General features: G+C 38.8%; 1 protein-coding gene across 2 annotated transcripts in view; it reads left to right on the forward strand.

Moving 5' to 3' along the window:
• ipo11 (importin 11) overlaps positions 1-11,984 on the forward strand; it is a 163,766-nt gene extending 151,782 nt beyond the window's left edge. For both annotated transcript variants that reach the window (XM_084138669.1, XM_084138670.1), the window contains exon 30: positions 10,860-11,984. In XM_084138669.1, coding sequence (XP_083994795.1) covers positions 10,860-11,024 — 165 coding nt within the window. In that variant the 3' untranslated portion in view covers positions 11,025-11,984. The remainder of the gene's footprint in view (positions 1-10,859) is intronic.
• The last annotated feature ends 1,841 nt before the right edge of the window (positions 11,985-13,825 follow it).

Consider the following 13,825-nt stretch of genomic DNA (forward strand, 5'->3'; position numbering starts at 1 on the left):
ACAGTACATGAACTTATAGGTTTTTTCCTATACTCTAGACATTTCTAGCTATTATACATTTTCGAACTTCCTGACTAATTGTCTGTTTAACATATTCTAGTGTTGTAATGTTCTTAATTAAAGTTATTATAGTGTTACTAAGTAAATCTTTATTTTTTTTTACTTTAAAGTCTATGTGGGGGATTCCTGAAGACACTGGAAAAGGAGATCAAGGGTCCAGTCAAGCTTAAATATAGATGACTGCCTTTACTTTTAAGTAAAGTTGAGATTGAATATTGGCATTTACACATCTGGTCTTCAAAGTTTTTGACTTTATTCAGGAAAATCCTTTAAAAGTTCATGGCGGCTCGAGCAGGATTTCTTCCAGAGGCCTCTCTGCTTTATAGTACCGGCTTGGCTCAGAATAATACTTCAAAGTTCCTTTTTTGAGTTCCTTTTTCCTTAAACCCATCCTTGTTTTTCAACAAAATCCTTCAATTGTTCAAGGTCCTAGTGCTTCCTGTGTCTAACTGCCACTTAGGTCTCAACAATTTATGGTCTTGGAGGTTTCGATTAAGCAGAATGATCCATGTCCTACAATTAGAAACCATTTTGATGACTTTGAGGACAGATTTCACTCCATAAACTAACTCATTTTTCTTAGAGATAATAACACCCTTTGAAATTCAGGGTCTTTCCCTGTGTGAGAGCTGACAATGCTGCTTCATATTGTCATCCGATCTGCATGTTTAGCTGCAGATGCTTGTGTTTTTTGTGTGCATCACAATTGCATTCTAGTGATCTCACATTATTGCGCTTCATTTCATCCAAAAATAAAAATAATCTTCAGTTGTTTTTTATGTTACCAATGACAATGAACATGTCTGTAATCCCTCAGAGCTCGTGAATGCTGCTTGGAATGAGTGGTGGAATTTAAAACCGCATTTTATTTTTTAATTTTTTGAAGCTGTCCAGTTGCAATTGATAGACGTATTGATTGTGCTCCAAGGAAAGCATCAAGGTTACATCGGATCACTGGAGAGATCTGATTTAGTCTATGTACAATTTTGTTTGACTACCAAGGTCACAAGCAGCACCATTTATCTATTGATTCCTATGTTTCAACTTTGATACTGTAACTATGAGGCCGTTCCTTGAAAGGCACCGCATGTTGCACCTTTCCCCTGGTCATGGGTTAGTATTTTAGCTATTTTTACATTACCAGCAATATAGTTTTTCGGGGCTGAAGAAACACCCTAACAAAAATGTGCTTTTCACTACTCTCGAAGTGAATGATTGCAGAAAAAATATATACAGTGTGTTTGTATTGAACATTTATGGAGCAACAGATTTTTAAGTAAAAATAATTTATAGTGTGGTTTTTTTTCTTCTTTTTTTAAATCGTATAAATGTATGAGGTGGCAAGGTGGACGTTTTACCCCACACACGGCATATTTGCATAACCATAGTGAATAACTGTGCATAACGAATTAAGTTGAATGTGCATACAAAGCATAAATCTGTATTCAGATATCAGAAGAATCATTTTGACATTTGAAATACAAATGCTGAGGTGTTTCACCCGTCAGCTGATCTGATATTCGCTACTGTAATGAAGATGAACATACCTTTTAATAAGCAGTGGAAATCTCCAATTTGAACAAATAACTTTTTAAATGTCTAGAACGTTTGCATTGTAAGAATGTAGAGGGAGACTTATAAAAACACTGACTCGTTAGGTAATGTTTTCTCATTAAAATCTGATGATTTCCTATTAATTCAAAAGAATGTGAGGGTATACTAGGGAATGCCAATATGGCAGCATGGTGGCTTCACTTTTTATGGAGTCATGAGCAATCCAGTCATTTATATAGATCAGTGCAATATTTCTGTTATAAATGCAGTCTTGGTGTGAGACTTCTTTCAAAAACATAAATTCTTACAGACCCCAAACTTCTGAATGGTATTATATTATTTATATAAGTGGTAATATAATATTAATAATACTATAAGATGCTACATTCAGTCCTCAGAGTGTACCTTTAAACTCCTCAGAAGAGCCTTGGCTTTAAAACACTATGATTCATTCAGCATGTTGCATCGTGAAATGTTAAAATGTCATCTGGTGTAATTGGGTTATAGTTTGTTTAGTGTATATTACTGTGTGTATTGCCAGCAGTGTCAATGCAGTTCTCTGTGAAATCAATCCATTGTGACTTGCAAATTTACTTGGGAAGAAAAATAAGCTGCTATTAAGGCTAAATCCCTCTGGACTAAATATGTCAAGAGCTCACACAGTCCATTAGGTTTAAACACGGGGAAATATTATCTCATTGTTTTCTGAGACACCATATTTTTATTTGTATAAAATGAATATATATATATACATATAAACATTTCCAAACATTCCTTTTGCCATTAATTGTAATAATCCAGTGAGATTATTACAATTATATCGACACAGAGATCTGGTCTCATCATCATCGAGTCTGGCTGGGATTGCACAAAGAAACAGAAAAAACTGAGACTAAATCCAGAAAAACTGAGGCAACGTCTCCAAGACACTTGAAATAACAGTTCACAGTTCACTTTATTAGCCATTTGCAGTATAAAACCACATTGGAAAAGATGTGCAAAAAGCTCAAGGTACAATGTCAACACATAAGAAGACATAACATAAAACAGACAAGCAAGTGCCACATAAAAACTCAATAGTAAAATGCTGTACAATAAAATCCACACATAAATTTAAAGTGCCTAATTTAAAGTGCTTTGTTTAAAATAATTACAGCTTGGGGAAAGAAACTGTTTAAATGGCGATCAGTAGAACATTTGACAGAGCGATACCTTCTCCCTGAGGGAAGCATCTCAAAGAAGGCCCCTGCAGGATGGCCTGAGGCATCATTAACAAGTTTTAAAGCTTGATTCAAGAGTCTAGCTTTATATGTAACCTCCCGGAGCGGCAAAGTGCAGCCAATGATCCTACTGGCTGAGCGAACCACTTTGTTTAAAGCCTTCTCTTTCAGGGTGAGATTACCAAACCACAAAGTAATACAACTAGTTAGGACACTCTCAATTACACAATAGTAAAAATTCAGAAGAATCTTAGTATTTTGAGTAAACTCTCGAAGCCTACGTAAAAAGAAGGGGCGCTGTCTCGCTTTCTTAGCAATGCTAGTCGTATTAGAGCTCCAGTTCAAGTCATGAGAAAGAGTCACACCCAAGAATTTACATTTCTCAATAATCTGCACATCAGAATCATTGATAGTAATAGGCAACTGATTCCTATTGTGACAAAAATCAATAACAAGTTCACACGTTTTTGAAGTGTTCAAAAGCAAGTTGTTTTTTTTTACTCCATTGAACAACATTCTCCACCTCCTCGCGATACTGAGATTCATCGTTTGAACTAATCAGCCCAATGATAGTTGTATCATCGGCATATTTGATTATCACATTATTATCATTGGATGCTACAAGGTCATGAGTATACAATGTGAAGAGTAGGGGGCTCAAGATACACCCCTGCGGTGAACCGGTGCTAACATGCAGCTCATCTGAAATACAGCCATTAATTTTGACCCTTTGTGGTCGACAAGTGAGGAAATTTAAAATCCATTTACAAATGGCATCATCGAGTCCAAGACATTTCAATTTGTGAAAGAGCTTTGTTGGGACCATTGAATTAAAAGCTGAACTATAGTCTATAAATAGCATTCTAGCATATGATTTATGTCCATCTAGATGCTTGTAGACAGAATTCAAAGCAAAGGAAAAGGCATCCTCAACACTTCTGTTTTTCCTATATGCAAATTGTAGTGGGTCCACAGACACCGGGATTTGATCTCTGACAAAGTCCAACACCAACCGCTCAAAGGTTTTCATCAAGACAGATGTGAGGGCCACTGGCCGATAGTCATTCAAACATGTCACAGGTGTCTTCTTGGGCACTGGAATTATAATTGATCTTTTAAAGCTAACTGGAACAGTGCACTTCCCGAGTGACGTTAAAAAGATCAGTCAGAACAGGAGCAAGTTGCTCTGAGCACAGTTTAAGGACACGAGGAGGAATACAATCCGGACCAGGTGCCTTCCTAACCTTCTTCCTGGACAAGATCCTCTGGACATCCTCCTGAATGATGGTAAAACTCTGCTCATTACAAGCCGGAAAAACAACAGGTTCAACATATCCAATTTCAAAACGACAATAAAACTCATTTAGTTCGTTTGGCAAGGATGGATCAACATTAGTGATGGGTCCTCCTTTAGGTTTCCAAGCGGTAATAGAATTTAACCCTTGCCACATACGTTGAGGGTCCGCCTGCATGAAATGTCCCTCTATCTTAGCTCCATAGGCTCATTTAGCAGCTTTAATAGACCGCTACAAAGAGTATCTGGATAGCTTATAAGCAGCCGCATTACCAGATTCAAAAGCCACGGCCCACTGTTGTATTTTCCTATTTACATCCGCATTGTACCACGGGTTCTGACTAGCATGCCGTTTTATTACCTTTTTTGGAACACAGCAATCAATGCAGAAGTCGATGTACCCAGTCACCGCATCACAATACTCATCCAGGTTTTCTGAATGGAACACAGACCAATCAGTAGCATCAAAGCATCCCTGTAGTTTCACTTCACTCTCCTTCGTCCAGCACTGAACAATACATGACGAAGGTTTTGATTGTTTACTCCTCTGTATATATGTAGGAAGTAGTAACACAGAAGAGTGATCTGATTTTCCAAAGGCTGGTCTGAGACTAGATTGATACGCAGATTTTACATTACTGTAGCAGTGATCCAGGATATGTGCTCCCCTAGTTGGATGTTTAACATGCTGATAGTAGTTGGGAAAAACAGTTTTAAAATTACATTTATTAAAATCACCAGCTACTATAAGCCACGGCATTAACATGGGAGTTCTCAAATTTGTGTACAAAGTTAGTGGTGGGGATCTTTCAGTGACTTCAATGCAGGTTACATCAGTCAATTAAATAATGCTGATTGAATGAAACGAGGTTTTAAACAAGGGGGTTATTTGAACTTTTCACACCATCTTGAGCGAGGCTAAACTGAAAAGCGACGTGGCGCGGGGTTACGCTGAATCTGATGCTTCACTTCATAGAGATCAATGCATTGACCAGGGCTGACGCCTGTCATGTGAAATCCCCTTAACAATTGAAAGGATGCTACTACAAAAATATTGTTAGTGCATTATATTATCAGTGCACACTGACATGGCAAATTTATTTATTATTTTTACAAAATGATTACTTGACCTAGAGAAAGAAAGCTATACCAGACGCAGGTAATCACATGCTCTCTTTCATAATACTCTACTCAATAATACTATTAACTGTAGCAGCCCTTTTTTTTGTTGCTAGTTCTAAAGTGACATTTTCGATTTGGCAACGGATGCTTGGGCTCAACTATTAAACTGTTAATCAAGCCGTGACTACGAGTGTGGGGAAAATAACCATCACTTTTACTCTTTTAATCAAACGTTGAGCTGCAAACTTCACAGACACAAGGTTCTTTGCTTCCACATCCTGCATGGTGTCAGAATCGTGAAAAAAGAATCCTACAAAATTATTGGGGGCACAAATGAGAATGACACTTCTGATCTGGTGGTTGGGAATCAGATGAATCAGTGATCAAACATCTCAGGGGAAGATGTAAGCACTGGGGCTAAGCTTTCTGTGCAAATGTCTCAGGGAGGGTAAATGTTGAGTCTTGTGTTTTACACCAATATTATGTGGAGAGAGAGACTGTGTGTTAGACATTTGTCATATTTAACCTTTTTGGAGGATATTACAATTTGCAGATGGTGGCATTTGAAATCATTAAATCCAAAAGTACTGCGGAAAATGACTTTTTGGTCCTCTTTTATTTTTCATAAAATTTAGCTGCCAGAGTTAATTTAGTGTGAATTAGAAGTATAATCACCAAAGATCACAGCTGGCATTGTTAATGCTCATCACATTGACAGATGTACGCTCCATGACACATCTTAATGTTTTTTAAATAAACATATAATGTATTAATGCAATGTTTATGCAATATTTACAACTATAACATTGCTGTTGAGGTTTACTGAAAGCATCAAGTGCTGTCAAAAGAGAGGGTTGAAATTACACCATCCTAAATGGACTTCCCTAAATGTTACATTTACTTAGATTTTCCCGGTCATTTGATGCATAATAGAGCTTAAAACATCAAATTAATATATATGCAGCGATGCTAATTTTAATTTTTTTCTCTCTCTCTCTCTCTCTCTCTCTCTCTCTCTCTCTCTCTCTCTCTCTCTCTCTCTCTCTCTCTCTCTCTCTCATTCTATCACTCTCTCCATGTCCCTCCCTCTTTATTAGCAGAGCATTATTTATATCTTACATTGTGGTATTCAAGGGCATTACAGTTTGCCACTGTATGAGTGCAGTGATAACGTTACATCATTAAAAATGTAACAAATTATTAAAGACTTCACCCTCTGAAACATGATCTAATTTTAAAATTGATGACAGCTTGACTGGTCATACCCCTAAAAATATACAAGTATTTTAAAATATTCCTATAGATGGTTAATTTGAGTCATTTTATCAATAAATCCTAATAATGTATTGTTACACTTCTTTGTCTATGCAATGGAATGCAAAGTCAGTTAATGAATTCATCTTAATGAGGATGGGGACGTCAGCCCTTTGTTTTAGCACAGTCGGCCACAGCAGTGATTAGCATATAAATACTGAGAGGGAATCGATGTCTTGTATTTTCATTTCTGTCTTCAGGAGTTAAGTCACATTTGATTAAACTCAGATCAATGCCTTTTCTTTTACACCAAGAAAATTCCTTCACAATTGTCTGCTGACATCTCAATGTCTCTGTCACCAACAAATGTGCTGAACAGATATAGATATCAAGTAGATTTGACTTATTAAAAGGGAGAACAGAAAACAATTCTTAGGATCATGTTCCAGCATTGACAGGGTTTTGCACTTGTATTTCTTTATATCCACAAATCTTACATTAATAATTTAAACACATTTATTTTTTTAAATAAGAGAATTGCTCTTGGAATTGCTCTGTTTATTATTATTCCGCTTCTTCGAAATGAATCGCATTTTTGAGGGCCTAAACATGCTCAATCTCATGATGAAACTTTGCTCATGCGTCAGAACTGCCAAAAATGTACATCTGATATGGGTTCAGAATTAGGTGTGGCAAAATGGCTCGATATCGCCACCTATAAAATTTCAACGAATTGCCCCTCCCATTACGTTTCACGGACCACGGACGCATACGAAATTCGGTACATACATGTGACGTCCCAATACCTATAAAAAAGTATCTTGGGGCGAAGTCCTAAACACAACATGAATTCAGCCGTTTTTAATTTCCTCTGATTTTTGTACAGTTCCCTTTTAGTCGCAGCGTAATTGAGATCACTTCAGGGAGCCCTATCATCTTTGAGTGTCTACAGAACGAGCCTACTTCGGCGCTTAGCCAGGGTGATCTGAGGATTACTGTGAGGGCTTCCCCGCCAAGGCAATCTCCGTGGGCCCCTCACACCTCACAAACACGGCCGCCACGGGAGCTTCCAAAAGAACGTGCTGGCCCTTCTCATGAACGACCAGTCGTGTCTTTTGAGGCTCCTCCTGACGATCAGATGTCAGTCGCAGCATTGGAGGGGGAGCTTTAGTCCTCTGGAGATGAGGATTCGGCTGCGTTACCCCCCTTCGTGGAGTGTAGCGTTGCCCGAGTCTGATCCAGAATGGGTGGCTATGCTTTCCCGGGCCACCGAGAAGGTCGGGCTTGAGTGGAACCCTCCACCAAGTCCTGAACCTTCTCGGTTGGATGATTGGTTTCTCTGGGCGGGCCCTGCTGGTTCTCAGCGTGCTGCCCTGGTGCCTTTCTTCCCGGAGGTGCATGAGGAGCTCACTAGGTCGTGGTCGGCACCGTATAGTGCCAGACTACGGCCTATGGGCTCCTCCCTCCTTACCACCCTCGACGGCGGAGCAGCCAAGGGGGTATGTGGATCTCCTGCCGGTGGAGCGTGCTGTTGCGATGCAGCTGTGTCCAGCGTCCGCTTCCTCTTGGCGGGGGAATCCACACCTCCCGTCCAAGACTTGTAAGCCTGACCTCGCCCTCCGGGCAACAAAAGAAACCGCACGTTCCATCGGTCAGGCGATGTCCACCTTGGTGGTCCAGGAGTGCCACCTTTGGCTCAACCTGGCTGATATGAGCAGACGGAGGCCATCAGACACATCCTGCCCCGGCGGACCGTTGCTGCCCCCACCCGTTCGTCGCCGAGGTCAACCTTCTGCAGCGTCCTCCGTTCCTGCGAAACCTCAGCAGCAGCAACCACCTAGGTCTCAGCGTGGAGCAAGCCGCAGGAAGTCAACTCCGCCCGTCCAAGCCACTGCCAAACCAGGAGGCAAGCGAAGATGCAAACGACCCTGAGACGGGTGACCCAGAGGTGGATCGGGCGGAGAATCTTTTGTTTCCTTTTGTTTCTGTTCCGGGCCAGTGTTACCCACAATTTCAACAAAAGAGCAGTTTCTGAAACCTCTGTGTCCCAAGAGGGCGCGCTTGGCGGTCGACGACACTATGCCTTGTCACCCTCAGGCCCCTCTTTCATCGCCAGCGAGCAGCAGTGGCTGTGTCCCGGATGTACTGATGCCTCCGCACACTCACTCTGAGCGCCTGGCTAGCGCTCCCCAGCCTGCCCTGAACACATCTACACGCCAATATTCGGCTATAGTAATACCGCCACCTGGCAACAGGAAGTGTTTAAAACTGTGATGCACTACCAGCAACATACTAAAATATGCCATTGAGTGCTAAACATGCTAGAAACATGCTAAAGCATGCTAGAAACACTTAGCTCAGTGCTAAAGCATGCTATTATCGCCATGAATCAGGAAGTTGTTGTAACTCAAGCATACAATGTCTAATCTGCCCCAAACTTCACATGCTTGATAAGAAACCTGGCCTGAAGACATCTACATGCCAACATTTAGTTACAGTCATAGTGCTAACCAGCTGGCAGCAGGAAGAGTGGCAAATACAAATTACTTTGACGTAGTCCTCCTATATTTACCTATTTAAATATTGTCCACCCATGTTTTGTTTTCCTAAAGGTGCGAGGGCCCTATCATCACTATAAATTTTTATTTTTCTCTTATCAAAGCAGTTATTTAACACTCAAAACACCTTGACCTTAAAAAGACTTGTTTCAGGTTTTCATTTGTTTTTTTAGCATTTGTTTTTGTTGTTGTCATTTTACTTTGTTTTTTCAAACTTTTAGACATTTTATTATATGATCCATCATTCTAATGCTGTATATTGTATTTCATATATTTTTATCTTTGTATCATCCCTTCTTTGTGACAGCTTTAAGTGTTTTATTTCACTGCAGTTCCATATCCTTATATTGAAGTAATCCATTCACACTTATAAACTAACTCTGCAATGGGCTTATTCTGAAAGCCTAGTTCTCTAGAATATATATATTACACTGGCATCCCATAACACACATTCTGTTTGACTTTATGAAGTGTGAGCTAGTGCTTGTTGTTCCAAGTTTAAAATAAGGCCTAAAACTAATTATTTTTTATTAAATAAAACATAATGCATGATTTTTTTGTTTACTTTATGATGTTAGTGATTTTAACCCTGCGTTACCAAAATTGGGACGTATCTAAATACATTAAAACCCTGATTTGTGTTTTTATTTATTTATTTGTATTAATTTATATTTAAAGGAGCCGTATGTAAGATTGTGGCCAAAACTGGTACTGCAATCACTTTCAGAGCAGTGTATCCCCTCCCCCCTGACTCGAGGTTGCCAGATAGACTGCAGGATCCAGCAGGAACGTAGGCTGCTATGTAGCTGTGGTAACTAGAGCAGAGCTGGCAACCCGGATGCCGAAACACTACTGACTTTGTGATTAGTAGATAGGTGGAGGGAGGCGCTTCAGGCCAAAACACAAGATGACAACATCAACATCAGTTGAGGGCTGCAACTTCACTTTTGAAATGACAATATCCTGGCCGTACTACTGTTGTCAGTGATATAAGTATTTGAAATGAACATGATTTCTTAATGTCTAGTGACATATCAGGGCCATTTTATGATTAATTGAAATACATTTCTTACATACAGCTCCTTTAATGTAATTTTATAAATTAAGCTGTCGCACAGCATAGATTTGGGACAAACTATTGTTTTATAGCTACTGATAAACTTATTTCTCATACATTAAAAGGAAAATATTATAACAATTATGATAATTAACAGGGTTGAATCATTTAGCTTAAATTAAAAAGTAAGAAATTCTTTGTAAGCACAGTAAGCAATGTTTCTGAAACACCTTGATTGCCGTCTCAAGTTTTCTTCCAGGAACGTACACGTCACACTGTTCCCTTTTTTTAATAATTCCCGCCCAAGGCATACGCAAAAAATTTGTAGTAAATTGAAATTTGTGATTATGGTAAGGGCTGTGACATTTCTGTCATTTCACTGAATCATTTAATTGAATCATTTCATTTTATTGAATCGGTTGACCAATTGCAACATACTGGTCTAGCCGACCAATCAGAGCACATTGCGCTTTTCAGAAAAAGGGGCTTCAGAGAGACTGGAACTAAACCGAGCGTTACTGACTGACTGTGAAAATAGGTGCTGCAATAATGCAAAATATGTGAAAAAATTGTTTTCTGACATTCAAGTATGAAAACCTATTCCAGTAGACCCCAAAAACAAAATCAAGACTTTGTTAAAGGGCATAATATGGCCTCTTTAAGAAAAAAATAAAAGTAATGGAGCACCAGAGTTCATTTGCTATCCTCATACTATGTTTTTTTTTCTTCTTCCTCTATAGCTGGCTCTTGAGGACCCTGTGCACAGCGTCTCTCTTCAGCAGTTTGTCTATGAGAAGCTGAAGGCTCAGCAGATGTTGATGGGAGACCAGAGCTTCCAGGCTCTTATGGAGACAGTGGATACGGAGATTGTGCGACAGCTGCAAGAGTTTATCCAGGGCATGTAAGGATAAGACGACAGCAGACTGTTAAAACCAGTCCTGAGACCAGAGATGCCAACCTTTTAATAGTTTGATACCCCAGAGAAAAGAGCTTCCATATTTTTTAAACACACACTTTCTTTTGCTTCCTCAAACACACCTTTTTCAAAGTTTGAGACGGGCAGAAATCTACTTAGACTGAAAAAGAGACACTTTAAAAAAGAATGAATTAAATATTGTGAATCAAGTTTTTGTAATGGGAAAAGAGTTTGAAAGCGACATTTAAAGGGCCCAAGCAGTGTTTACACTGAGTCTTCATATAAAAAGTTGTAATTTTTGTATTTATGTAAAATACACTGCATGACAACATTACTTTTTTTCCCCTTGGGTGGCTTTTCCCAATCACGTTTACTCCTAGATCAGTATATCAGGAACTACTGAAAAGTCATTAACATTTTTGATATCAGATACACATAATGGTAAATGAATGGATGTAAATGTTAAACTTCCCATAACTATTGCTGCTAATGCTCCAACACTGCACCTCTCATATGAGGTTCACAGGAGATCAGAAGAACCAAATACATCAGTTTAATGAAACAAATGTCTATTTAAATCACAAGTACAGTGCAAATGTATGAGTGAATATTCTTACTGCCGTAGCAAGCTTTCTTTATTTTTTAAGGACACGCAAAACGTGCGTATACATTTATGGAAATGTTTTTGGTTGAAAATGGGATATTAAGAAGCACAGTCATACAGAAGAGCGACTGTCACTGTGAAATGATTTTTGAGTCTGAATAAAAGCCTTATGCTTTAAGCCTTATTTATCCACCACTAACACGCCTGATATTGTATCTCACATCTGTAATGACATGCATATGTTACATTGTAGCACATTTCGCTCTGTAGTTTTATTTTCACATATGAGCCCTATTTTTTCATTGATGCAGCTTCAATAAAGTTCAGTAAAGTCTGAAAATCTCACTTTGTTAGCTTGCTTGTATAAATCCTAATGGTGGACATTTTCTGACTGCATGACCCTAACGCCAATCAGGGACAGTCAGCTGAGCTTTTTAGTGTATTATTAAAAATAGCTCTAATAATGAAATAAAGCACAAAAACAAAACTAAACACACTTGAGTAAATAGTATAAATAGTTTTGGCCTGGCAGCTTCCAACGGTCTCCCTTTTCCCACCATTTGAAAGCCCACACTTTCGTGCTGATGTAATAACCAGAAACAGTCCCTGGTGGCAAGATGTGTGAATCAGGTCCAATTAAATGTGGTATTTCTTGAATTACTGTTATTATTTACGTCTCTCAATATCATCCTCCGTAATTGCCAAGTTTCTTGCAAGTCTGGTTACTACGTGATTTTAAAGCGGAAGTCTTAAGTGGTGCTAGTTATGTGGGGGGGGGAGGGGGGACTCACTAACCTTAAAGGTGCTGTACAGGAGCACCCTGAGAACACCCACGCAGACACAGGGAGAACAAACAAACTTAGAACACCTCCTTGTGAGGCGACAGTGCTACCCACTGTGAGCCACTGTCACCCCAATATTACATACTGCACCTTTAAAGTGTGATGTGTTTATAAAGTGGCTTTGTAGGCAAAATGGTTACTGAGATTCAAGCAAACTCTACCCCACCTCCCTCCCTCCCTCCCTTTGCTAGATCACTTCCATTGTTTAATAGGCCTGGCATCAAAGTCCTAAACTATTAGTCTCAAGCTCACTCATCCACGGGCCGCCCACAGTCTGTTCACTGACCGCCTGATTGCACAGAAAAATGGCTATTTTAGAAAACTATGAGATAATCTTTTGGGAGAATAGAAGTTCACCATATGTGGACTGGGAATGTTACACCATTATTTGAATCAGAAATATGCAAAAACTAGCTAAATAACTCTCTGATAAACAAAATTTTTTAAGAAAAATATTGCATGCTTATATTAACAGTATATTTATGGCCAGTAAAAAGTTTAATTTGGACCTCGAATTCATTCAAATTAATAAGATTGGCTGTCTGGATGTGTATCCATCTATGCATACAAGGATATTGTTGACTGATGTCTCATAAAACTAACATGGCAGCTGAACCTTTTTGTTTAATAAAGAAGAATATGGAGCTGACAGCGTACATTCACTCAGACATATCCAGTAAATGATTTCTGAACATTTCTGTTTTGGTTCTCACAGCAACTGACTCATGATAAGTAAAAATCAAAAGCACAATTATAAACAACAGTAGTTGAACACTGTGCTGTACAAAACCATGCTAAAAAATAGACATAAAAATGAATATCAATAATTTAAACCGCAATTCAATGAGGAGGAGGAGAGTATCAAAACACAAATAAGTGATGGAGCCTTAAACTCTAGGGACAGTTATAAGCCTGGGCAAAAAGAGATATTTTTTATTCTAATCTGAGAGAAACCAGAAGACTATTCCACGGTTTGGGCCCAACAATGGAAAAAGCACAGTCACCCTTCAACTTTAATCTAGATCTCGCTCTGAAGACCTCAGAGATCTAATGGATATATTTGGATTTAAAAGATCACAGAGATATATAGTAGTCGATCCAGTCAGAGCTTTAAAAACAAAAAGTAAAATTTTAAACTCAATTCTGTAGCAGCCAGTGCAAAGAGCATAATACTGGGGAGATCAAATATCCGTGTGCCAGTCAGAAGTCTGGTCGCTGCATTTTGAATCATCTGAAGACAATTTATATTTGATTCGACTTTATACAGAGAGAATTACAAAAAATAAGAAACTCTTAGCTTTTGATAGCTGTCTTAATTGGAAAAAAACTGGATTTGACTACAGA

Source organism: Abramis brama (assembly GCF_963993115.1).
Source record: "Abramis brama genome assembly, chromosome: 16".
NCBI lineage: Eukaryota > Metazoa > Chordata > Actinopteri > Cypriniformes > Leuciscidae > Abramis > Abramis brama.